At 34.1% G+C, this 27789-nt stretch overlaps 3 protein-coding genes across 3 annotated transcripts; all 3 read right to left on the reverse strand.

Annotated features, from left to right (window-relative positions):
* Positions 1-1377: 1377 nt before the first annotated feature.
* LOC145066004 (eukaryotic translation initiation factor 5A-like) lies at positions 1378-3071 on the reverse strand. The gene is made up of 5 exons (XM_079013144.1): positions 2844-3071; positions 2164-2286; positions 2015-2071; positions 1851-1925; positions 1378-1755 (listed from the first exon to the last, which is right to left on the reverse strand). The coding sequence occupies exons 1-5, from the start codon at positions 2964-2966 to the stop codon at positions 1654-1656; spliced, it is 480 nt and encodes a 159-aa protein (XP_078869270.1). The 5' UTR covers positions 2967-3071; the 3' UTR covers positions 1378-1653.
* A 522-nt stretch (positions 3072-3593) lies between these two features.
* LOC145068848 (Transducin/WD40 repeat-like superfamily protein) lies at positions 3594-6887 on the reverse strand. The gene is made up of 9 exons (XM_079015823.1): positions 6646-6887; positions 6415-6545; positions 5857-5939; positions 5264-5506; positions 5109-5181; positions 4721-4801; positions 4563-4644; positions 4389-4489; positions 3594-3859 (listed from the first exon to the last, which is right to left on the reverse strand). The coding sequence occupies exons 1-9, from the start codon at positions 6751-6753 to the stop codon at positions 3781-3783; spliced, it is 981 nt and encodes a 326-aa protein (XP_078871949.1). The 5' UTR covers positions 6754-6887; the 3' UTR covers positions 3594-3780.
* A 5425-nt stretch (positions 6888-12312) lies between these two features.
* Positions 12313-14036, reverse strand: MINE1 (homolog of bacterial MinE 1). Its single transcript, XM_079015647.1, has 2 exons — positions 13835-14036; positions 12313-13090 (listed from the first exon to the last, which is right to left on the reverse strand). The coding sequence occupies exons 1-2, from the start codon at positions 13916-13918 to the stop codon at positions 12494-12496; spliced, it is 681 nt and encodes a 226-aa protein (XP_078871773.1). The 5' UTR covers positions 13919-14036; the 3' UTR covers positions 12313-12493.
* Positions 14037-27789: the final 13753 nt, after the last annotated feature.

Raw genomic sequence — 27789 nt, forward strand, 5'->3', positions numbered from 1 at the left:
AGCCAAAATCCAAATCGCATAGTGGCCTTCGAAAATGATAGTACATCTCCACATGTAGATTTTCATCGATATACCCAAGTTTCACCATCATGTCATCAATATCGTGAACACAGAAAGTCTCGATGTCTATTAAGTCAACGTAATGTCTCTTTCCGTTTACATACTTCCTTCCAGGAAAATCAGTAAACTTTCCACCATGGTTTAATAGCATGCAAAACATGGTCGGATGATCACCTATTAAGGAAATGCCCCAAAAATTTTGATTAACATTTGATTAGGGTTGTAGGATTTCACGAAGCAAATGCAAATAAAAACGAGATTAGGGACTAGGCGGAGTTACCATATTGAAGACGAACTTCTGCTTCACTGATCATCCGTCCTCGTGCTTCACTTAAATTCCAAACCGGCATTGTTGATTATTTGGAAAAGCATACAAAGTTTTAGCTAGCGACTAGGGTTTTCGTTTGAGAGAAGAAAGGGAATTCGTCTGACAAGTGTGTGTTTGTGTGTGTTTTGGTTTGACGATGATCGGAATCGTAAAACCATCCGTCTGTATTCTAAATGGCGCTAATATATTGTAGGGTTGAAAGGACAAAAATGCCCCCAACGTGCCACTCACGTGAGTAGTTCCTAACCCCAAATAAGACGGAAAGTTAACTAAAGGACTAGGCGGGTAACGAAATAAAGTTATAGGGATTGTCCGAGTTAAAAATTCTTTCCAGGGACGAAGCGTGCAAGTAAGAGCAAACCATAGGGATCAACCGTGTAATTTTCTCTAAAAACAATTTTTTGTGATGATTTTTGGGATGTTACACAATTAAAACAAGTTAGTTGCTTTCTTATGTACAAAAAATACATGTGAACACGGATAAAAGATAGTTACCCTCCTAAGTCATATTCCCTTTGAGTTACCGGTTAAAACATGTATTAACCGGTAATATTGTTATAATTTAAACAGTTAAAACAAGTTAGATACTTTATCATATACAAAAAAAAAGAAGTTGCCAATATGTGAACACGGATAAAAGATAGTTACCCTCCTAAGTCATTTTCCCTTTTACATGTGCTTATAATTTTGCTAAAAGTTCACACTATTAAAGACTTCTTGTATTTTGATTGTTTAACCACAAGTGCAAGTAAAAAAATGCAATTCTAGGAGCTTTTAAACATTAATTACAGGAATCAAATCTAAAATAGGTTGTATTAGATTACATATCTAATTAAACAATTAATGTCTCTTTTTGTCAAAGGTTCAAAACCATTCTTTCTTTCTTTTTATTTTACTACAAAAAGAATGGCTTCAAAGCACAATATATATACATGTACTCTAAAAACAAAAAATCAAATAATGAAGACGAGAAAAAACAGCACTAGAAATGAAACAAAGAAACAGAATAACCACTCCATAAGTTCACACAAGTCGCATCCCAAACATATCGAGATACAAAGTGTACGTACATATTGCCCATCCTCTCCCCAAGCCCAAATTTCAAGACTTTTTTAGCACATCAACAATAACCAAAAACAAAACAAAAATTTGTAAAATAGAAAAAAGAAACCTAATAAAGTTTTTTTTTCTTAAATAACCATCACCACAAATCTAGCAAACGCAGTTCTTCATATAAAATCTCTCTCAATCCACACAAGGTAAAATTACTTGGGACCAATATCCTTAAGAGCACAGATCTGCTCCTCTCCCATCGCAGACATCACTGTCACCACAAGATCCTTTCCTTCAGCAAATCCATCCTTAATCTGCACAATTTTTAAGAGCACAAAAATTATTAAATATATAGATTATACTTAACAATTTCAAGTGAACTTTTCATGTTTAATTACTAATTACCAACCTGTGTAAGCAGACTATCATCGGTTGGAAGCTTGAGATCATCCTTAGTGCCACCATTTTCAGTCAACAGACTCACCTATAATAAATCCATTTTATTAAATTCATCACAATATAAACCAAATAAAAAAAAAGTAGAGGGAAAATGACAAGATAAGTGACACGTACAAATCCATCTTCAGAAATGTCAATGAGCTGGTAGTCAGTACGGTTGACATGTGGAACCTGAAACCCAAGAAAATATTATAATTTGTATAAATATAAAGTTACAAACAAATAAAAGATGTAAAATATGTTGTAAAATGCATAAAACATACATCACAATTGTGGGAAGAGGGAACGATATCTTCAAGCTTCTTTCCATTGAAGATATCAATGGCAACGAAATGACACTTGGCGTGTCCGTGCTTGCCAGTCTTTGAGGTTGAAACTTCAACAACCTGCAAAAAGAAAGTAATGATATAAATTGCTTCATCTTCTAAAAGATGGTTTCTTTTAGAGGGATGAATTTCAAACAGAGTATAGATCCAAAAGATGGGAAGGTCACACTGATATAAGCTAGTAATGACATTAATTTGTCAATGTAACGATCATAAAAATCTTCTCAGAGAGTAAAAAATAACAGAAAATATGACAATTAATACAGGGACCCATTGATATATGTGTATTCGGTCATGCGATTAGTTGCCAGATGAACGAATTTGCAAAAAGTAGACGTATCAGAAACATAATCAAATATAAGAAAACTTAAAACATGACCTAAAACGTAAAATCTGTAAGAAAATAGCAATTTCAAGCAATCGAATCCAGCAAATTAACATATAAATCGATGGATTAATAACAAGTCTAATATCGATACCATGCTATAAGAACAGATTGACCACATCGACGGTGAAAACTAACAACAACGATCTATAATACCAACTCCGAAGAGTACAGGAGTAAATCAGATCTATAATTGAAAGAACAAACACATGAATAATAAATCGATCGATACCTTGCAAGCACGATTCTTGATAACGATGTAACCGTTCTTCCTGATAGTACCAGCTTGCTGAGGGAAAGTTTTGGATGCTCCTGCATCGGCTTTAGACTCGAATTGATGCTCTTCGTCAGACATATTTTCAAAAATGAGACAAAAGATCTACAGAGGAAGTGACGAAGAGTAGTAGTATATGTGAAGATTGAAGAAATTTGGGGAGAAAGGTATATTAGGGTTTTAAGCAACAGCCGTACAAAGAGATATTATATAGTATTATTCAGATTGAATGGTAACCGTCGGATTAGATTACACACTTTTTGTCATTCGTAGTAACCCTGTAGTTCTTTGTAGATTGCCAAAAGGCCCTTCAGTTTTACTCTATGCTATATTACGCCCTCCCTCTTTTTAATCTTCTTTTTTAATTTCTTTAGTGCATTCCTTTTCAATTTGCTGTAAAGTGTAAATGGTGTTAAATTACATTAAAATGAAATCTTTTAACGGATGGATTTTAATATTTCACCTAAAAACCTTAGAAATACAATTTTGAATATTTCATATTTGTTAATGATACATTTAAAAAAGTCTAGAATTTTACAATTAATAGATGTTTCATCTCTTCATTCGGTCGGACTTCACAAATTGGTATTTCACTAAAATCGAAACAATTCAAAAGTGCAATTTTTGCTTTAAAAATCCATTATATTACTTCTTTTATGTTTTTTTTTTCATTTCCCATGTTAATAAAATTACAAGAAAAAGGCTACCTTTTAAAAAGTACTACAAAGATTACAAGCAACATAAATACTTGTTAGTTATTTTAGTTTACAATGATTGGTTAAAACAATGTGTGGGGACAATCGCTACAATAGGAAGAAACACAAAAATTAATATGATAAAGACATTCATGTCTTAAAGCTTGTTGCCTTGTCATTTGTGTTTATGTAAAAATGGTCTATTTTGAACTTCCGGTTGAAAAGGAAGCAATGTATTTGTCATCCATTTCATGTATGTATATCCTTGGAGGCATTTCCCTGTATAACAAAAAATCCAAAATCAGATAAAAGTAAGAAAAGTATATTCACAAATACTTATTTGACAACAAGGGAAAACAATAAAAAATTTAAACCAAGTCAAGTCTAGTACACAAGCAATAAAAATAGAGGTCAAGTCTGTCATAAAATGTAATTCATACAGTTCGAAATTTTGACCCATTTACCAAAAATGGGTAGATTTGGTCCAAAGAGTCAAACAGGAAAATTTTAAAAAGTTTAGCTTTGAATTTCTAAATCCTGTAAAAAAAAAAGTTTGTAAATTGTAATCAAAATAATGTCGAGAATAGACTTTAACAAATTCAAATGAAAATTCATTAAATTCCTATGGCCCAACCAAACATGACGATGGAATGTAATGTCTCATTCCATTACACTCTCCATTCCATTCCTTTATCATTCCATTCCATCTTTAGTAAATCATATCTAATATATATATATATGAATCATATAAAAAAAACTGGTTATATTTATTTAGAATTTAAGTGGGGACACAAGAAGATATACTAACAATTCATTTTCTTCACTGTAAGTGTAACTTGAAGCAACAGCCAGAAATTGTCCTCCATGGCTATATGATAAAGAGGCGATACTATTTTCAAATTTTGGCATCTGAAATTACAATTTTTATATAAAATTTCATTAGAAGATATTAATAAATAACCATTGGATTATGTAATATTACCTCATAAACTCTCTTTTTACTTTGAGCATTCCATATTGTGACATAACCTTTATTATCACCCGTGACAAAATCGCCATAAGTCCTAATCACAAAAGATTATCAGTTTAAACTTCTACGAGTTTTTTTCATTAATTATTATTTTTTTTTAAAAGACATACGATGGGCTAAATGCAATATCATTCACAGCTGCAAAATTATGCCTTGCTCTCTTTGCCTTTGGATGACATCGAAAAGCATATCTGTAAGAACACAGGAATGATGTATTATTAGTTAAATATTCAAAATCTTTAATAATACAAGTACTAGAAATGAAAAGTGGGCGTTATTTTAAAAAGATTAAATTACATATCTGATCCTTGTTTCAATCAAAATGACTATTTTTGGTCCCAAAAATAATAATTTTACATGGAACATGGACGAAAAAAGACAAAAATTGCAATAGAGAACATTTTGGGAACAAAATTGAAAAAATCAGCTGTACTTAGGGACCAAAGTTGTAACTTTATCTTTTAAATAATATGGCAGTTGAAAGATGCATAAACTTACCCATCGTTGTTTTGATCAGATGGATTAAAATACTTCAATGCAACACGTCCATCAGTTGATCCAGCTGCAAATCCTGCATTATTTAAGATATATAATTAAATAAACTCACCTAAAACTTTTCAAAAAAGTCATACACTAGATTTATTGCTAAATACCTTGGTCTAGATAAGGTCGAACACACTCGATTTGAATTTCTACACATTTGCTATTAAATGATTTGTTGAATTTGCGTAAGTCATATATATTTACTGAATCCCCAACAGCAACCATTGAAGCAAATCCACATAGGGATATAGATTTGACCCCTGTATTAACAGTATTTACAGCAGTAAGAGTCTTTGTTGACCTTGAATCCCAACATTTTATCTTTTTGTCCCACCCTGCAGTCACAACTTGACCTGTGGAACCAAAAAAAATGATGAATTTTTGGAATATGAAATATAAAAATGTAACAAAAGTTAAAAGCACAATTTTCTCTAGAAAAAGTCACTAGAAGAGGAAGATGATCTTTTATTTGTAGAGGAAAAGTATCCAAGCGAATATGGTTGACAAAAATGTCATTGATTGTGAAAACTATGGAAACTGATGACTTATTAATGAAAGTGTTCATGCTTTTTAAAACAAAGTTGTAACTAGCATTATTAAAAATCTTAAAATGTTCTATGTTTGCTATGGAACTTTGTGTTGTTTGTTGTAAGTTTTTATAATATTTTAGAACTTTGGAAGTAAAAAATTGTTTATGGTTTACCTGTTTCATTAGAATATTCTACACAAGTTGCTAAATCATCATGATTTCCAAAGTTTTCTCTCATTCCTGAATGCAAATCGTACCTGCAATGATTTTTTCCTTACAAAGGTCATGCTTAAAACCAAGAAATTAAGAAGAAAATGTCTGAATTATGTAATGTACTAGTGTTATAGCTTTAAACCATCTGTTGGTGTTCAAATTTATCTTAAATTTGTATGGGATTGAGCAGACTTTCATCTGTTTTATCTTAAATTTGTATTGGGACTGTTCTTTTATATGTTCTATTGTTCTTACTCAAAAACTTTGGGAGAATACAAAGATATACAAATAAAGGATGTACAATATTCACTCCTTTCCAAACAAGACTCGAACTTTGACCTTGAAGGTCAGACAAATGGATGATTCGTAACTGAAAATCAATTCAATTGCATTAAGTTGCATTGAGCGTTTTCCCTTAAACCAGAACCCTAGAACACATTAAGTTTGGGATTTCAAATACACATATCGAGAGTTGTCTTTTCAACTTCACTATAATTAATCATAAATCTGAGAACAGACCTAGTTATGGAACAATCAGAAGCAGCACTGAAAGCAGCTGACTCCCCTTGGAAACAACAGTCTAGCAGCGCAGCTTCCCCGGAAGCTTCAAAAATTAACCTAGATCGATCCACATCGTACAATCTAAGATTCTGCACATACAATACCCCATAATTAATGGTTCTGGAGTGTATAGTATAAAAAGCTGCACGCAAACATACAAACAAACTCTCGATAAAGACGAAATCTTACAGTATCCCAGGAAGAGATAAGGAGATTGTTGGATGCTGGGGCGAAGCGAATTCTGGAAATAGCATCTTGAATTGGGTTTTCTTCGAACTGTAAACAACTTCCGTCCATCTTCTTAAACTGAAAACAATTGGAGCTATTGAGCCCTAATAAGGTACACAATGGTTACAAATACAGAAGCACGGAAATATGCAAATTGAAGTTTCTCTGTATTAGAAGTTTCCCGCCCGGTCGCTGTTCAAAGGGGTGTTTGGGTCTTTTTTTTGAACTCTAAAAAGTAGAGATTATGCCCATAATATATTTTGGGTATGGTTATTAAAATTAAAATACAAGATAAAAAAAATATACATGAATTCTGCGGAGATAACCTCCAAAGCTCTGCGGAATGGCAATATGATAAATTAAGGAGGGGCATATATGTAAAATCGACGGATCTAAAGAGGTTATAGCGAGGTCCGCAGGGCATTTCTATGAAACTTTCGTAATTCCAGTAACGTGTTCTTTAAGGTATCGTTTGGTACATGGGACTTGACAGAACAGGACAGAACAATGGTCTTTGAAATAGTGTTTGTTATGAATGGAAAAGAACAAAATTAGTTGTTGATCAAGTCAAATGGGACTATTTTGTTAGATTTTAGTCTCACCCAAAAAGGTAGAACTTGGTGGAGCAAAACACATTTTACTAATAAACCCTCACATCTTTTATCTCATATTTCTTAACGTTCAACAACTTTATACTCCATTTTTTTTGCAACGAGTTTACTTAATTTGAAAATATCTATCGTCCTATAATCTTCTCTCCACCCATTACATTTTCTTTTTAAAATATGCAGTCCACTGTTGCGGCGACAATAGTCCATTTTAACTTATAATTAAACTTTTTTACCTTTGTCGTTAACACTATTACCATTTACTTTCTCTTAATATATAATTTTAAATCATACCACACAACATATAATTTTCGTCAAAATTTTTTTCTTTTCAAATTATCGATTACCCATTTGCTTTTTGTGTTTGTAAGCATAGCTTGAATTTTATAATACAAGCACATGGAATCTTGAAGAAGTTTCTTTAATAATATTGATATCTTTTGTGATTATAAATTTCTACGATTGATAAGATTATGTTACCTTTTGTGGGCAATTTGGTCATTTTAACATCATGTTCCGTTCCATCTTTCTGCTACCAAACGGCTCACAAATAATTTGTCTAGTTCAGTTTAGTTCAGTCCAGTCCAGTCCAAATCCAGTCTAGTCATGTTCAGTCTATATAACAAACGCTGCCTAATGTATCGAAAAAAAAATCCAAAAATCTCATCTTTGGGGAAGAACAAATCCGTAGAGCTAAATGAACAATCTACTGAGGGTGCTCTAGGGAACTCTTCTTCAGCACAGGGTGCCTCGAAGAACTTTTCTTTAGTTTTTTTTTTTTTTTTTTACACATCGATTTCTCAGAGCATAAGTTCATTCCGCATAGTCCTCAGATGTAGCTCTACGAAATCCATGTCTATTTATAGAAACATGTTTGTTATGTCTATATTTTGGAAACCATACCCAAAATATGGCTATTCCAAGCATAATCCCTAAAAAGTAAGAGGATGTTTGGGATTTCATTTGCAAGTTAAAAAGGACTTTTATTCAAAAGGACTTATTGACTTATGATCGTGGGAAAATGAGATTTTAAAAAAGTCTTTGGATTAGCTTTTTAATTGGCAAAAGTCAATAAGTCAAGAGTTAAAAAGTGTCTGACTAACTTATTGACTTTTGCATGTTTTTTATTCTAATAGGTCATAAGTCATTCGAATAAGTCATAAACTGAACTTCTTCAAAACTCTTTTTCAAAGGCTAAACCAAAAGTTGTTTTAAAAGTCCTTCTTAGATATCTAAACAGGGTTTTTTTTTTTAACTTATTGATTTTTCAAAAAGTCAATAAATTAAAAAGAAGTTCTTAGATGAAATCCCAAACACCCTTAAGTGTTTTCAAGTGCTTATTGAGTTATATCAACAGTAGTGATAAAATGAGTTTCTAAAAAATGTTTGGATCGACTAAAAAATTCAATAAGTTAAAAAAATATTTGGTTTAAAATTTTCTTTTTGAAGTTATTTTGGTTAAAAAACCAAAAACAATTTCAAAATGTCAAAATTTACATGCTTTCTAAAATCTGTTTTTTAAAAGCTAAAAATCTATTCTGAAAAATGTTTTTGAGTTTTCTATTTTTTTTTATTTATTGGCTTTTCAAAAGGTCAATAAATCAATAAGTTGTTTTGAAAAGCTATCACAAACAGGCAAACACCCCTTAAGGCTGAAGGTGTGATATTTTGCCAACCAAGTCATCTCATTTTTTTGTCATCCACCTTACCAACACTACATGCATTCAATGTTTTGAAAGTCTGTTTTTTTGTTGAACTAATATGATAATTGGTTTCTGATTCGACTGTCACACAACCTGATTTCTATAATTTTTATGTTTTTATTATTTTACAGCATACATATATATATATATATATATATATATATATATATATATATATATATAGAGAGAGAGAGAGAGAGAGGTAGGTTCAAATATATTTCATAACTATTGTATGCTAGAATGCACCAATAGGAATTTAGTATTAATTATATGTATATTAAATGTTATCCATATTTTTATGGAAACTAATTAAATTCATCATTAATGTTAACAATAATATTTTTTCAGAATAAATTCATATCTAGAAGAATGAGAGTGTATTGCAGCAGAATGAAAGTGTATTCTAGTAGAATACACTCTCGTTCTTCGTATTTCATACAACTTTATTGTATTTTAAGTGATTGAGTCTTGAAACAAAGTACGAACTCATATATAGAAACCTATATGCAAATTCATTCTGAAAGAGTGTGATTGCTGGTATTAACGACAGATTTAATTAGTTTCCATAAAAAGAGAATTATAATTATGGATATCATTTAATATACATATAATTATGGAAATCATTTAATATCTATAATTATTTAATTTACTAAATTTCTATTTGTGCATTCTAGCACACAATAAATATAAAAAACAAAATAACCTAGCCCTATATATATATATATATATATATATATATATATATATCCAAATATATCAAAAAGAAACATAAAATGTAGCACCAAAATCAAAATGTAGTTTCATATGAATACAAATACATCAAAAATCTTCATAACATTTTTTTTGGAACGACGGGTTAGTATATGTTTGAGATAGAACACATGAACTTTTTGTTAGTAGCTCTTTGTTAGACATATTGTTAGTCAATTGGGCTAACTTGTAACAAGATCACACGCTATAGAGAAAAACTTATCAAAGATCCAATACATAAGAATTATGCTTCATTATAAAGGGTCTATAAAATTGGCTAATATGAGCATTATAAATCATGTCAAAAGTTATATGATTATCTCATATTCACTCTCTGAAATTGCAAAGAATGAATATGCAACCAACTGTTAACAAATTATGTACATAGTGATAAGAGAAGTCTAAATAGATGTGAAATGGGCCACCAAAGTTTGTTATGCACAATGTCTCATTTTCATGTGTTTTTATTCAGTTTAACCGGTTCAGTCGGGTTTTAACAATTCAATTTAACTGGATTAACTGGGTTTTTGTAAAAATTGATCGGTTTGTTATGGTCCAGAAATAGGCTTAAAACCAATGCTAGTTAAGCTACTCCCTTCTCTGATTCTCGATCCAATCGATTCAACCGGTTGATTCTAATTGATTTTTAAAACATTGCACGCATGACTTAAAAGACTTAAAACATAACTCCTACAAATCTTCCCAGTTATATTTCTTCGTAAATTTCATCTTCACCTTCATCACAATTCAACATTCATTCTCGTCCATTTTAGAAACGTCTTATAATCACATTCTTTTTTTTTTTTTTTTTCGTTTTCTTGATCAATTTGCAACATTTTTTTGTATATTGTCATTTAACCTATGGAGCCCCACTATCATATCCTCACCATGTCTTGAAGAACATTCCACATCCTTTTGCATTCTCTTGGCTTGATATCTTCCCATAGGATTGCTCGACATTGGAATTTCATAATGTCATCTTTGTTGATGCCTAACTCAATATTTTGGTTCTTTTTTGAGCCACCCATGAAATTTTTTGATGTTTGAATTTGAAGACATTTTTTTTATCCTTCACAACTAACCAAATCTTAGTATTTTTTTTTAATTCCTTCTTCTTTGCTTTGCGATAATATTTGAGCTTTTGCTAGGATTTGTACATCGTTAGCACCGCTTGGCCAAAAATGTGTCACGTTGACAAACACATCATTGAACTCCATTGCAAGTTTGTTTGTATTCCTCTATTTCGAATATATTTGATCTTTCGTGTGGTATTTGCCTTTCTTCATTCGGTCAAGAAATTTTTTTCACACTTTTACATAAAGTATTTCCATCTTCATCGTCCGATCCTCCAAAATGTCAAGTCATGCTTCTACTAACGCCTTCTCTTCATTCGGGGTCCAAGGTTGGTTGTCGACCTTCCTTTTTTCTTCGGGTCAGCTTGACGCTCAGGTTCATCTTCGGACCAGGTTAAGGAACTGGAATCAAAATGGGGTTGAGATTGGAATAAATGTTCTTGCAATGTTTCAAATGCGTAAAATCAAGTTGGGTATGGGTTAGGATTAGAGTTGGGTTTGGTATTGATTTGCTCTATGTAATATAGAGCATTTCTGGATAGTGATACATCCCTGGTGACTAGATGGGTGCATCAAATTGAGGTCAAATGCTTGAGAAAGGGAATTGATATTGTGAAGGTTATGGTATGGTAAGAATTGAAGGTTAATATGCATATTATAGTGGTTGAATTTTAAGTTCCACCTACAAATGCTTGTTTAAGCCAATAGGCTAATTTCCTAAGTTTTCAACCGAAGTGTTTTTGACCCTCAAAGATATAAAATCTTACGATTATGCCATTTACATATCTTTATGCAAATTTTCATTAAGATAAGTGGGATTCACGTAACACCCACAATATGGTACTAAAAGTTTTAACCTTTTAAGTGTAGATTTCATAAAATAAATTAATTTTCTATTTAATTTCAGTAATATAATTAATTTAAAAAATGTTTAATTGAAAAGTTATAATTAAAATAGTTTGAAGCTAGGAGTTGACTTTTCAAGAATTAGAATGGAGGTTCTAACTTGGATTTAACCTCCTTAGCCAGTGTTGGGCCTTGATTGTACACATATTTAAAGTTTGGGGTTAACTAGAAACTATTTCTAGCTACGGTTTATGTTGCAAATATGAGGAATTATGGGATTAATCGTGAATGAGGAATGTTTATATGAGAGCTCAATGTTTGAAGAAGGATTCAAAATTATGAAGCATCAAATTCAAGTGTCAAATCCTTAAAGGTAGTCTCTTTATTTGAATGCTTTGTTGTTAAGTTTGAGCTTCCATCAATGGTGAATCACTCCCTAGATTCACTAATCTCGAATTAATGATGAAATACATAGTTTTATGTTCTATTGCTAATATGTTGAACTTTATACATCTACATGGTAAAAAATGTGATTATGAAGCTTAGATGGCGTCTTGAGCCCTAACTTTGGTTTATTACACAAACATTCTTACGAAACAACTCCTAATCATGAGATGATAACATGACCAAAGTTATAAGAACAAAAAATTATAAAAGGCTCTAGCAAAGTAGAAGACTGAAATTTAAAGCATATGAATATTTACAAGATCTGCTATAAATTATAACAAATTTCAGCCACCATCAAACAAGGGAATCAATCAATAATCTTTCCCACATGATTTTCAATTTCAATTCTCCCAATCACCCAAATCAAACTCACAAACATCTTTCACTCAGGAACATAAAAATCAAACTTCACATCCATAGAACCAGAATCCACTCCATTATCCTTATACTCCACATTCATAATTGTCCCTTCACCATCTTCTTCTTGATACTCTGCTTTCACACGCCTCACAGGCACAGTCACCGAATAAATCGTCCCCATAGCGGGGTCCGTTGCCACGCTGAGCTGGACTTTATCTTGAGACTCAATCACCACAAAATCCGAAAGGGTTTTCACTATATTACTAACAATCTTCTGTTTAGCTTCTTCACTTACAGCACATCTGTCTGAAAAGAGAATCATTTTCAGCCTTTGTTTAGCAACACTTGCATTTGAGTTCTTGATCATTGATGGAGATGGAAAGACAATTTTCCATGCTAGACTTAAACGTTCAAAGAAACCCATGTTTATGGCGTTTAAAAGGAAGCTTTCTGCATCTTGATTGAAGGAGCTTGTGGACATTTCATAGTCGTTCATGAAGGTGAGAGGTCGTTTGGAGTTGCAGCGTGTGTTGTGGGTGTGGGTTATTGAGGTTGACCATTTAGGTGTTGTAGTTTCGGAAAGAGTGGGTCCCGCGTTTAGGAAGTTAACATGATCTATCTGTATTCAAGATGGAATTATCTAGAATAATCTTTAATGATCAATAGATATAGAAGAGTTATAATCATCAAATTCAATGGTATTAATGTTTTTACTTTCAATTTCTTTCATATTGAAACAATTGACTTTGAAGAATCTAATCAATTATATAGCGAAAATTGCTTTGTGTTTGGATGACATTGCTATAATTGGGTAGATTTTTCAAATTACAACGTTGTAATAGGAATAAAAGAAACTGGGATGCTATAACTATAAGTTGAACTAAGTTGACTTTCAGTCTGTTAGAACAAAGAGATTCAGTCCAGGTGGATCCTCTAGCAAGACTACCATCAAGGGATACACATTGTGTTCTACAGGAAAGTGCAAAATCACTCCAGAAAAAGGTCAAGTGCTCAAGGGAAGAAAAACTCATTGTGGTTTCATAGAAAATAGTAAAAATCACTACATATAAAACCTAACGTTTACCAAAATCTTAAGTATATACAAGAGTGAATGTCAGAGGTACCAGATAGACCAAATACTCTCAAATCCACAAAACAAAACCCTATTTCGAAACGATACGCAGATACACCGAACCATATTTATGATTCGATTTCATTAAATATTTCCCAAATTCACGCAATAATGTACCAAAATCAACAATAAATAGCCATGGATCTGAACTATCAGCACTAACAGATGTCTCTTTAAATTCACATACACAAAATCGAAATACAGCCAAGAGAGTGGTTTTAGAGTTCAGACCTTAGGTGGTAAACTGATACGGAGGGGATTCGTAGGAGAAGGGCCTAATGCAGCAGAGACCCTAAAATCACCAGAAATCGCCATTCTGAATCTCTTATCTCCCCGATTGGGGATTCGTGTATTTGGTGTTGGTTTTTTTAGGGTTTTTTTTGTGGTGAATGCGATGATAATTTCTGGTTCTCGACAACAGTACTAGCCAAGAGTTTTACTTCGCTTACTCTTACAGCTACTTGCACAATTGCTTGCTACGACGTCGTAACTCTAGGCCGTTATCGTTAAGCCGTTAAACATCGGTAGATTTTTACCAAAAAAAGAAAAAAGAAAAAAGGAAAAAGAAAAGAAAGGAAAAACATCTTTAAACTTTTCCTTGCGCCTTGTTCTTAAGTAAAAGTGAGAAATGAGAAGATACGAAGGGAAAGTGAGCGGTGTCGAAGGAAAATCGTGTTTCCGAGTTTCGTTAATAGAAGAAAAGTGAGGGGAGTAAAATGATTTTTGAGTCATATTTTCCTTCCAAATTGGACGGATTTAGGAAGAAAGTGAGATTTTAAGTTTTATTTTTTTTTATTTCTAACTCGGGAACATAAAAACTTAAAATTTTCCTTTCATTTCCTTCGAACTCAGGAATACGGAATAATGAATATTTTCTTTCACCTCCCTTTCTTTATATCAAAATTTTACTTTCCTTTCCTTTAATGAATTTACAAAAAACTCGGGAACAAGGCGTTAGAGTAAACTACATTTTTTGTCCATGTGATTTATATTTATTTATAATTTGAGTAAAAGTTTGGAATAATGACTTGAGAGGGTAACAAACTATTGCTATTGGTCAGTCACTAAAAACTTTTTTTCGTGCTCTAATAGCCATTTAAATTGTTGATTTGTGTAATTTGTCACCTTATGACCGATATTAGCTGGTTTTAACGGTTGAATCGGTCTGAGGTGGCTTTTTTTATCCTTCATGGCTAATGAGGTGGCATGTTGGCCCCAATTTTGCCTTCCCTCCTCATTAAAGTTAAGAGTGAAGTCTCATTTGGTCCTTACGTTCGATTAGGGCACGAAGTCTCATTAACCCCCGATTTTGTCTCCTTCAATCTTCAATTGGTCTCTATAATTGCTTCATCATAATGTCTCACTGATCGAAACTTCATTGTAGTTGATTTCCACTACAATGGAACGTTTGCACCCAACCCATTAGTATATTTTGATCCCGAAAGACAATTAGTGCGAGATGTTGACTTCAGTGCATTTGAGTACGAGGAGTTCATGCAATTCCTTCACAAGCTCACCAGAAGTAGAAGCAAAGACATCTACTTTTGTCGTCCACAATAGTCTTTAAGTCAGGGAATTCATATACTGGTGAATGACGGTGATTACAAAGAATTTTTTGGATTTGTCTTATGCAAATGAGAGGAGAATGAATGTGTATGTGGAACACCAGAATGAACCAATCTTTGAATGGATTGAGGAAGAGGAAAATGAAGATCAAGACTACAACTGTGAAGAGGATGAAGACTCATCAGTCTTGTTAGACACTTATTCTGTTGACCATGAAGAAGATAATGTTGAATATCCGTTCCCAACCAACAAAACCATGGATGATAGGTTCTTACACAAACTTTGTCTACATACAGTAAATGTAGATGTTGAACCTCAATACCCTATGCATGATGATAGACAACCATGGAATCAGATGAATCCATTGTTAGGTATGCGACTTTCTAACCCTGATGAGCTTAAAAACATGTTGAGCAACTATGTAGTTGCTAATGGATATGATCTTTGGTTTGAAAAAAATGACTCCCAAAGTTTTTTAGTTAAGTGTTGCAAAAGAAAAACAAGTCGCCTACTTGTCCATTTAGACTTTAGGCCTCTTGGATGACTAAAGAGAAGAGTTTTCAGATAAAATCTCTAGTTAGTGAACATAATTGTAGCAAGGTGTTTAAGTTTGGGTCCATAGTAACTTATAAGTGGTTATGCAAACAATTTATGAGTGAAATTACAAAGAAGCCAAAAATGAGTGTTAGGAAGACGAAAGCTAAAGTTTCAACAACATTCAATATAAATGTAAGTGTGGGGCAATGCGGAAATGCAAAGAAATTTGAATTACAAGAAATTGAAGGAAATCTAATTGAACATTATGGGAGATTATGGTCATATGGTCATGAAAATCTGAGGACAAACCTTGGGTCTACTGTGAGGATGGATGTAGACATCATGCCAGATTCCACAACTTTGCTTTCTAAGTACTATGTCTGCTTTAAAGCTGTAAGTGATGGTTGGAAGGAAGGATGCAGGCTCGTCGTATTGGGGCTGAGCTGGCCCTCGCGAATTTTAAAGCCTACTCGTCAAGTCGAAGGGCTCGACTCAACGAGTTGAGTCTGTATTGAGAAAACCCTAATTTTAGGGCTTGCACCCTATTTAAAGGCCCTTAAGCCCTCATTTCTGCCTCCCTAACCATTTAGACACACTGAGAGAAACCCTAGATGAGTTGTAGTCGTTATGAGAAAGAGAGAGAGAGGGAGAGAGAGAGAGAGAGAGAGAAAGGCTAAGGATCTTGTGTTCAAGTGCATTTTTAGAAGAGGAATGAAGAGCAAGAAGGTTTAGAACAAGAAGAAGCTTTGGGTCCAATGTTCTTTCGGTGCTAGCTGTCAATTGGAGGTAAAAAGCTATCTCATTGATCATTCCTTTTGTTAGATCTCTTTCTAGAGAGTTTTATGGGCATTATCCCATCTATGTTTTGGTTTGGAGTTGTTGAGCTGGTCATGGGATTTGAGACTATAGATCTGAGCTATATGAGTCCCTATGAGCCCAAAGATTCGAGCTTTATCAAGATTTGGGCAAGTCTTCAAGCATAAAGATCTTTATGGAGCTTGTTTTGGCATTTTGAGCCCTATATGCCATGCATGAATGCAAAGCTTGTAGTTATACGAGATGATTCAACCTTAGGAGGCTAGATCTAGAGTATGAGACCTTATTTATGTCCAAAATCGTCTGAATGAGGAAATAGACTTAGGGGACTCGACGAGTTGATGAGACAACTCGATGAATCGGTTAGGGTTTACCCCGATGGTTTGGACGCATTACAGACTCGTCGAGTTGATGAGACAAATCGACGCCTTGAATGGGTCTTACCCGTCTTAGGATTCAGAGTGGACTCGACGAGTTGATGGGACAACTCGACAAGTAGGTGGGGTTTTCTGGTCTTCTGGACATTGTATGGACTCAACGAGTTGGCTAGCAACTCGACGAGTTGACTCGGGTTTTCACGATGTACTAATTCTGGGAGATATGATGAGTTCAGAAGCTATACTCGACAAATCAGGTCAGCATGGGCTGTTGACTTCTGTTGACTTTAGGGTTTGGTTAAGTCATGGATTATGAGGACCATGGAGGGGTAAAATGGTCTTTTACCCATACCAAGAGTTGGAGAGAGAAAATAGTTTGGTTTATTTAGAGTTGTGATTGAAGTGCTAATTAGAGATAATTATCATATGTGTTAGGCGGAGGCTACATTGGTGATTCGTGTACGAGGTTTATTTGCTTGCTTATGAGGTGATTATTCTCACTCTACTTACCTTGAGTGGTAATTTTGTGTGACCGGAGGGTCTTGTGTGCTTATATTGAGTATTGTGATATCCTGCATTATGTCTTTGTGATTTATGTTGTGTATTATTCTGAGCTTTACTGAGTTAGGACCGGAGGGTCCTCCCGAGTTGTGGGACCGGAGGGTTCCACTGAGACACAATAACCAGAGGGTCTTATTTGAGTATAGCCATGAGAGGCTAATGAGATGTGTGTGGTATTTTGGGGAACTCACTAAGCTTCATGTTTACCGTGTTATGTGATATGTGTTTCAGGTACTTCTCAGGATCGTGGGAAGGCGCCAGCTTGATTGTACACACGAGATGGAGTTATGTTTTTGAGGATCCTGGATTTTATTCAAACAATTATGAATTTGTGTTTTCGATAATTTGACAATTGGGGATTTTGTGAAACGTGTTGATGAGATTTATGTGAATAAAAAAATTGTTTGAAAATTACGGTGTTACAAGTTGGTATCAGAGCCTTGGTTTGAGGGATTCAGATGTACTCTCGGGTATGTACGGACTCAAACTGAGGATTTGAGAAAATTTTCAGAAAAGAAATGATTTTACTAAAAACGAGTAAGATTTTAAAGAGAAAACTAGTCGGAGCAGTGTGTACATGTAACACCGTAAATTTTCAAACAAAATTTTCATTTCAAAATATAGTATTTTCATTCAAAACAAGGCATAAACATTTCAAGTGTCATGTCAAAATACAAATCATCTAAATCCCAAGAGCACAAAACATCCTTCAGTGTGTACAGATCACGCCGGCGCCTTCCCACGGTCCTCGCTAGTACCTGAAACACATACATAACAACTGTAAGCATAAATGCTTAGTGAGTTCCCCAATATACAACTTACGCACATACGCCTTTCCAGGCCCTGACCTTCCGGTCCATGTGTCTCAGGGGACTTCCGTCCCTGCTGGGTAAACCTTCCGGTCCTACCCACGCCGACCTTCCGGTCCATAACACAACGCCTTCCGGCCCATAACATAATGCCTTCCGGCCCGTAACATAATCGCCTTCCGGCCCATAACATACATAGCACGTATAACAAATAACTTACCACATATAGCACATATATCACATATCATATCTGACCTTCCGGTCATACAGTCAAACCCTTCCGGGTACAGTATAGTGAGAAGACTCACCTCGTGAATATCGAAAGCTAGCAAATCCCGAAATCACTCGTGCTCGATCCGCCGAGCTACAATCTCCCTATAACATCATATATCTCTTATTAACACTTTTATCTTCTAAGTTTGACTATCCCTAAGAAGTCAGACATAGGTCAACTCTGGTCAACGGTCAACGGTCAACGGTCAACTTGACCGGACTCGGCGAGTGCTAGGGCGACTCGGCGAGTCTAGACGTCCTCACCAATTCTCTAAGATTCCCTTTCTACTCGTCGAGTATCCTCCTTGACTCGACGAGTTCCTCCTGGAAGAATTGCGGGGCCACCCCGACTCAACTCGCCGAGTCTGAAGAACAACTCGACGAGTCCCAGTTAATCTTCAAGCTACTCGCCGAGTCTGTTCATCGAACTCGGCGAGTCCATGCCATGCAACCGCTCAAACTGCTTTCTAAGGTCAGAACTGCTCCGACCATTCATAGGTCTGGCCTTCCTAGACTGATTCATCATGTAATGTCCTCATTTCGGTGCTCATAATACACCCCATGACTCATAATTTACATTTTGACATAAGGCATAAGGATTCCAATCCAAAACCTCCATTGATTCCCGAAATGCTCAGGCATGGGACATTCTGGACCTCCAAAGGTCCCAATACAGGGTTCCAATCGCTTGGGGAACTAAGGTAACATTCAATCTAGCCACAAAAGGGTTCCATAAACCCTAAATCCATATACACATCAACATAAGAGAATGCACTCGAAATATTACCTAAATAACGTGCTCTCTGTGTCCCCAAATCCTCAGAACGTGGCTTCTCTTGTTGTTCCCTTAACCAAGCCTCTTCTTCCTTGCAAAACAACACTTCCAAAATCAATAATGGTCTTCAACCTAGCTCCAGATGCTCACAATCGAAATAGGGTTTCTCTCAGAAGGCTAGGGTGAACAATGACGGCCATAAGATCCCTCATATACGTCCCAAACCTGAACGGTTAGGGTTTTCGCTAAACAGCGCAGACTCGCCGAGTCCATATCCGGACTCGTTGAGTCCAGTCGCGAACCCGCGACCAGATCCGCGATCCTACTCGGCGAGTCTAGGCTCCAACTCGCCGAGTCCCCTCTTAAAACACCCAAAAACATAATTATAACAATACCTGAAATTCCGGGCTGTTACAGTACAATCAGCCAGAGCCCAAACGGTGATTTCCCAAAATACCCTTACTTGTTTGTGTTATGAGATAGTCATGAGATGTTAGGGATGCATGCTAGAGGATAGGCTAGGTATTTCATATTTTAGGGCTAGAGTTGCCTAATTTGTGATGCCTTAGCCTAGGAGTTGTTGCCATATGTTATTTGCCCTGAGTATATGTTGAGTAGGAGTATCTAGTAGGAATCTTTTAGATAGAGCTTCGAGTAGAGGAGTAATCTAGGGGAGACACCTAGATGTGCATTTGAGGAATCTATTGAGAGAGTAGTTAAATACCCACGAGAGGTAGGGTTGCCTGAGATCGGTAATGCCTTTGAGTTGTGGATAGAGCAATTGGAGTTGTATGTTAGAGTGGTTTTATGTGTTGGTAGAGGTGATTGAATGCTTGAATGTTGCTTGCTTTGTGCTTTGTGGAACTCTTGATGATGGGAGACAACTACTAAGTGAATATGACAATATTCAGGAGGTAGATAGTTGGCATCATGAGGAGTTCTTCAGCAGCTGATGGAAGAGAAGTGTGAGAACCTAGGAAGAGCCTAAGGAGTGACTTTGGATCGTTCACCGTTGATTTCTTGCTTGATTGATTGAGGGACGATGAGAAGCTGTAGGAGGTAGCCATCAGGGTATTAAGGCACAATAAAGGAACCACATACGCCCCTCTTTTAATAACATTATGTCATACCCCCAAACCCGAAAGGAGGAAACGTTCAGGGGCGAATAACATCATGTATATTATCATAATAAGTGAATAATAGTAATCAAAGCAACACAACCATTATATTGAAAATATATAATTTACATTTTGTTCAAAACATTGATTGTTTCACATAAAAATTATAGCAAAAGATAAGACGTGTTGTTACTACACTCCGTCTTCGTGACACATGTGGGGGCTACCTGTCTACTAATTTCTTGAGAATACAAGTGGTTGGAAAAAGTATCAACATTTAAGTTGGTGAGTTCATAAGTGTAACATCCGTAGATCCGAACTAGTCAATTTAAAGATAATAGGGGTCGAAAACGACTTTTCGGCAAAAGATTACTTAGAATAAATAATCTTAACCAAGTTGTAGTATATGTTACAAGGTTTCCGTACATATAAAGAGCGCCGAAATCCGAGTTATAATGAAGAAGTTATGACCACGGAACCGACACGGCACCGGGAAGTGTAAATAGTAAATTTACGATAGAGAGACTTTTAGCCTTAACGATCTAAACAAGAGTCATAGAAAATGTTAAACCGAGAGTGTCCATAAAAAGAACGCGCAAATCTGACTTCATATGAGGAAGTTATGATTTTTCTAAGATTTAGCATAGTAGTGCACAACCCGAAAATTCGAATTTTAGATCGGTCGATTTTCAGCCAAAATAATCTAAATGAGAAATGAAGATATAGTTAATAGGAGTTAAACAATAAAAATACAGTAAAAAACGGAACTCGTATGCGAAAGTTATGGATGAAGCTTAGTCTCTACTTTTCGAGCGCGACAAATTCGATACAGTTTTGTAAATCCGAGATAGATTAAGAATTAGCCAACGAGGTCTAAATGAAAGTTGTAGTACTCGTAAATACCAACGCATGAATATAAATAACGTCGGAAACGGAGCTCGTATGCGAAAGATATGGACGAAGCTTAGTCGCTACTCTTTGAGCGCGATAAATTCGATACAGTTTTATAAATCCGAGATAGAATGAGAATTAGCCAACGAGGTCTAAATGAAAGTTTTAGTACTCGTAAATACCAATGCATGGATATAAATAAAGTTGGAAATGGAGCTCGTATGCGAAAAATATGGACGAAGCTTAGTCGCTACTCTTCGAGCGTGATAAATACGATACGGTTTTTTGTAAATCTGAGATAGAAGGAGAATTAGCCGACGAGGTCTAAATGAAAGTTGTAGTCCTCATAAATACCAATACGTGGATATAAAAAACGTAGAAAACGGAGCTCGTACGCGGAAAGATACGGACGAAACTTAGCGGCTACTTTACTATAAAATCTCTATAAATAAAGGGTGAACCCTTCATTATTTCTTCACACCATAAGCATTTATTTCTCTCTCTAACCTCCCTAAAACCCTCCCAAGTCTAGGGAACCTCCCTAGCACGAGAAGAAAGCCCCGGAGCGCCCAACGGCTCCGAGAAGAAAAGCTTTCCGCTCGGAAACGCTGCTCCAGCGAAGCCCGATTTTTAATAAAAACCCGTTGTAAGTGAGCTACGCCTATACTATATTTAATATAACTTTTATTTAATTATAGTAACATTATTAGTACCTTAAAATAATTATTTGGGCTATTATTATGAGTTATATTGAGTGGTATTTAACGCTTGTATAATAGTAATAATAGCTAGACTATTAATTAGTCTCGGCGAATAATAGACTAAACTCTACTGGTAATAATAGTAGGTTTCGTCGAAGGAAATTATTTTTTTTAAGAAGAGAAGCGCTGTCTGAGTTCGGAATCACCACCTTTACAAGTGAGTGCATGGTCCCTTTCATCTTACACATAGATATGAAGTATTTTATATAAACTACGTGCTATGTGTGAATATCATCTATATAATTGCTATCTATGTTGGATGAACGATTTTATACATGTTTTAAATGATTTAAACTGTATATGTATTTTATATCTACGATAATATTGGGGTAAAACATGGGTAGATGTAATAGATGGATGATGAGTTGAGAGGTGAAATAGACCGTGAGGTGAGGGTGAGAGGTGGACGATGTGAGAAGCCTTTTTCCCAAATGATGGCCCCGTCATTCAGCAGAGTATGTATGACAACCATGGACTATTCTATTCAGTCCAGTGGAACACTAGCAGACTCGCAACCTGTAGGTGTTGTGAACGATGTGTTCACCGGTGTACTCTAAAAACCCATTGACATGTATTGCGAGTGGATACTGTCGATAAACGAAATAGCCCTGGCAGCTATGGATTTAGTGTCTGTTGAGAAAATCCTAGCAGCTAAGGATTTAGTGCCAGTTGAGTAAACCCTGGCAATGATGGATTTCATGCCAATTCCTTAGGATGATCCTTAAGAATGAATTAACAACGAGTAGCTGATTCTTAGGGTAATCCCTTAAGAGTAAAGAAGATAATGAGGATGGGTAATTGGTTTAACTGTTTGATGATTAAACATAATAATTATATTATTGTGGGTTGAAAACCCTATGTACTCACCAGGTTTCCCAACCTGACCCACTCAGTTCATTTATATCACAGGTGTTGATATGAAGTCACATTACACTGAGAGATTAAGGAGATATAGATCACTAGTGATAATGAATGTAAGTTTTGTTTATGCTTATGTTTCTGTATTGACGATGACATCCCAAATGCTTTAAAATGAATAAAAATACATTTCTTCAGAAATGCTTTGATAACATATTTATCATGTTTTACTGGGAACAAATTCCGCAACATTTTTATTAAAAGTAGTACTCTGATTTTTATAAAGCATAAACAAAATCGGTCATTTTTGGCCGTGAAAAATGGGGATGTCACAATAAGCATTTGGTACATAAAAGTATGTTCTTTGTTCCTTGAAAACGTAAGTGTGATCATCCAGAAAATCATATATTTTTTGTTGTAAATGCATCGTAGTCTTAATACCTTAAGGTATAAAATGTATAAGTTTCTTATGTTTATAATTTGTAATTCGAAGTTCTAATTCATGTAAGTGGTGTGACTCATATTGCTTCCCCCTATGATCACTTAAAGTATACAAGTTATATATAATCAAGATCAAACGGACAGGCGAATGAGTGACTCTGCCCTAAATCCACAACCAAACAAGGAACAATAAGTAAGGCGGAAACACACATTCTAATGCCTATAGGATTTTTATTATATACAACCCTAACGTATACGCTAAGTCATCATAGAGTAAACAATAATAGTCCCTTCAGAAATGTAAGTTGCACCGTACTAGGAAAATAGTATGATGTAGTTGTACTAGTATGTAATATTTTTTAAACGTATGTTTCTAGAAATGTATCTTTTGTTGTACTGTGAAATCGTGTAATGTAGTTTTATTATTATATACAAAACTATTTGAAAGTATGTTTGACCTATAACCCAAATGTAAAGTTAATGTTCAAATGAAACTGTCTGAAAATATATTACTCCGTAAATGTGTTGTTGTTTTCTCCATGTGAGTTCTTATAACCATACTGTGACCTAAGATGGCCTGAACACGACGTTCATCAGGCGTCGGAAACGTTAACAACATTTGAAACCCCATGCATGCCGGCCTAACTGTAGCTAATAATTAAGGTGCGGGATTGTCAGTCCCATATAGATCTATACACAAATATCTCGCTCTCCCTCTGGTTATAAGTCAGGACTTTCACTGGCACTTAGATAAGTACTTGAAAGCATCTCACAAATTGCTTCAACGAGTTCACGAGTAATGAATGGAAAACCCTTTTAGTGAATGAATAACTATATGTAATCTCATAAATTATACCTATTATAGTTTATATGCTTGTTTTCCGTATTGTGAACTGAACTTGGAAAAATAGTGCATATGTTCCATAAACTATACCTATTATAGTTTATATGTTTGTTCTTGTATTGTTATCTGACTTAGTAGAATAATATGTAAGTTTTCTAAACTATACCTATTATAGTTTATATGTATGTTATGTATGTAATGATATCCTTTGTAATGTAACATTTTGTATAAACAGTAGTGAAATATTTGAGAAAGATACCCTTTTGCTCAACATGTTAAAAAATGGTTAAAGTTTTATCTAAATAAGTTGTATACTCATATATATATATATATATATATATATATATATATATATATATATATATATATATATATATCATGGTTGCAGAAATCGGGATTAATCGGCGATTAATCGTGGATAAATCGCTTGGCGTTCTCCAACCGTCGAGGATTAGGGAATTAATCAGAAATTTAGGATTAATCGGCCTCGGCGGGATTAATCGGCCTCGGCGGGATTAATCGGTCAACAAAAATAAAAAAAAAGTCAAAAAAATTTAAATTTCTTTTAAAAAATTCAAAAAACCAATGTTTTTTTACTCCAAAATTTTCAAAATTTCAAATATTATACCAAAATGTTCATATATACGTATTTCCAAATTACAATTTTTCTTATTTTCTAATTTTGAAGTACTTGTTTTTCTTAAGATATATTAATATTTAATTAATTTTAATATTTTATTAATAATCTATGGTCTCCGATTAATCCTCGATTAATCCCTGCCAAGGCCGATTAATCCCTTAACACCAGTCGACCGTCGAGCTACTGTCAAACGATTTTTACAACCTTTATATATATATATATATATATATATATATATATATATATATATATATATATATATATATAAGACATATATAATTTTGATTGAAAAGGCAGTCGGACAAGTGATTCTTCCCTAAGTCCACAACCAAACAAGGAACAAGAGTTAAGGCGGAAACACCGGTCCTAAGCCTGTTAAATCTTAATATATATAAATATATGTTTTGTGAAAAACAAAAGTTGAAATAATTGAAGGAGTATGAAATAGTTTAAATCAATTGAAATAGCTTGAAATGGTTTGAAACGGTTTGAAATCGTTTAAATGTTAACACAAGATTCCTTGTTTTCACTTGTATCCCCCCCCCAAAATAAATAAATAAATAAATAAATAAATAAATAAATAAATAAACATTGAAAAATAGTGAAAGCGTAGTGAACTCACCTCGTGTGTGTGTTCTCGGTTGGGTAGCCTAATGATAACAATGATCCTCGGGTTAGAATACACGCGAATAGTCATATCCTAATAATATTTATAGATGATATCGTATTTAAATTAGCGTAATAATAATTTAAAGTGTTAGACAACACTAAATTATGTAAGAAATACTTACAATAATTTCTTAGAATATTTGAAGGTGTTCTTGATGTTCTTGGTGTTCATGGGTGAAAATAAGGAGATTCGAAGATGATATGAATGTTCTTGATAAGGATATGAAGATTTGAAGGAAAGGAGGGATTCCGGTCTTGGTAAGGAGGGATTTCGGTCCTTAGGTGGTGTTTTCGGTCGTATAGTGTTTCACATTTGAGATTTCGGTCATGGCTTCCATAAAGGAAGTGTTTTCGGCCATCACTTCCCTAAAGGAAGTGATTTCGGTTTTGGTATGGGATTAGATTCCCTAACCCGAAAACCTTTATATAATGTATCCATTTATGGTTTAGACTTAATCGTTTTGGCTTATATTGACCTATCTTAGCTTATCTCAACATAGGTTTCAATTTACACCTAGTTATTAATTTATAAACTTGCCCTCATGGTTATAGATGTTACAATGCAACAAAGTTGCAATGTGGTTTCACTTATACTTGGTTAAGATTTAGACATTGCTTGACCTAAAATTTTCCGGTTGTTACACATTAGCCCTACATGTCACGTAGGATCAAATTGACACGTTGGATCGATAAATCTTTTGCTACCGACAAAAAGCAGTCGTAAGGGGAAATTGTACACGAATCAACAAGTTAAATGGCTATTAGAGCACGGAAAAAAAAGCTTAGTGACCAAATGTGACCAAAAGCAATAGTATGTTACCCTTTCAAGTCATTATCCCTAAAAGTTTTCAAAAATTGATGTGGCTCATCTTTACGGTTTAAGTTGCATGTGTAGTATCTGAAATTAAGAACATTTTTAATGAGGGATTAAAACATCTCTGAAGATAAACCTATACGATGAGTACAAAAAATTGTCACCTCGCTATTTAGTTATATTGACCTCTAATTAAATTGTTTCTTCAAAAAAAAATTATGACTTTTTCCATTAATTTAATAGTTTATCCTTATCTATCTAAAATGTTATATAAACCCTTACGTTTAACTAATTGTTTTTTAAATACATCGTATTTTAATATAAACATTCATTCATGTACAAACGATTCGTTACTATAGTATATATTTATATATTATAAATTGTTTTATCTATAAGTCTAAACGGAATGGAATAGTAGCATGTTTAGTATGTTGCCACAACATATTTTTTTCATGTCACATAAGCTAGAATGAGTGCTAGCATCAAAGTTGTAAAAAGGTAGGGAGTGATGGTGTGTTGGTTTAATAAATTTTATTTTAGTAAAAAAATTAAAAAAAAAAGCATCAAAACCCACTATTCCCTTTTCTCTCTCCTCTCTCCTCTTGCTATGCAGTTAACGAGTTTTTCTTAACAGCCCCCTTAGCACATGGTAGGGGGTGGTGTAGCATGTGCTAAGAATGTCTTGGAGAGAGCTCTTAGTGAACCCACTCCCTATGGCCTAAACTTTGCATAAATAATAAATACTTAAAATTAAAATAAAAGGATAAAATGTAATGTTGTTAAAGAGAAACGGTTAGAGTGTTCAAATATTAAACTATATTGACCACTCAATATATATTGAGTGATCAATAAAAATGAACAAAAAAGTCATCTACTCCATCAGTGTTAAGTTGTTTTGACCACTCAATCAAATACTAATAAACTATAAAAAAATCTCCCATTATAGATGCTCTTATTTTAGAACTTATTGCTATTGCTATTTTTATAAAATTATTTATGACTTATTATGATTATAAGCTTATTTGTTTTTTTATTCACCCTTTAGTACACATATTGAGTGATTAATATAATTTCATATCTATTTTATTTAACTCCTCATCTTCTAATCATATTTCTTTTTTTCCTATTAATTGTATTTTAGTTTTAATGTTTGTAATTTATTTACAAGTTAGTTGTTTATATCAAATATTTAATGATATTTTATTTATGAAATATAACTTTATAACGATTATATAATATTTTAAATTTTTTTTTATAAATATGCCGTATTTTTTGTATTTTATGTTTCTAAAATAAAGACCTGATACACCTTTATGACTTACACTGGAAAATGAAACCCCTAGTTGTGTAGTCAATCTTTTAAAGGCTCATCAAGCGAGACAATTTCTCCCTAGTAATATTGGACTAGGATATGTGAGGATCGGTAGGAATAGATT

Source organism: Lactuca serriola, chromosome 8, assembly GCF_051521515.1.
Source record: "Lactuca serriola cultivar US96UC23 chromosome 8, Lser_US96UC23_V15, whole genome shotgun sequence".
NCBI classification, from domain to species: Eukaryota; Viridiplantae; Streptophyta; class Magnoliopsida; order Asterales; family Asteraceae; genus Lactuca; species Lactuca serriola.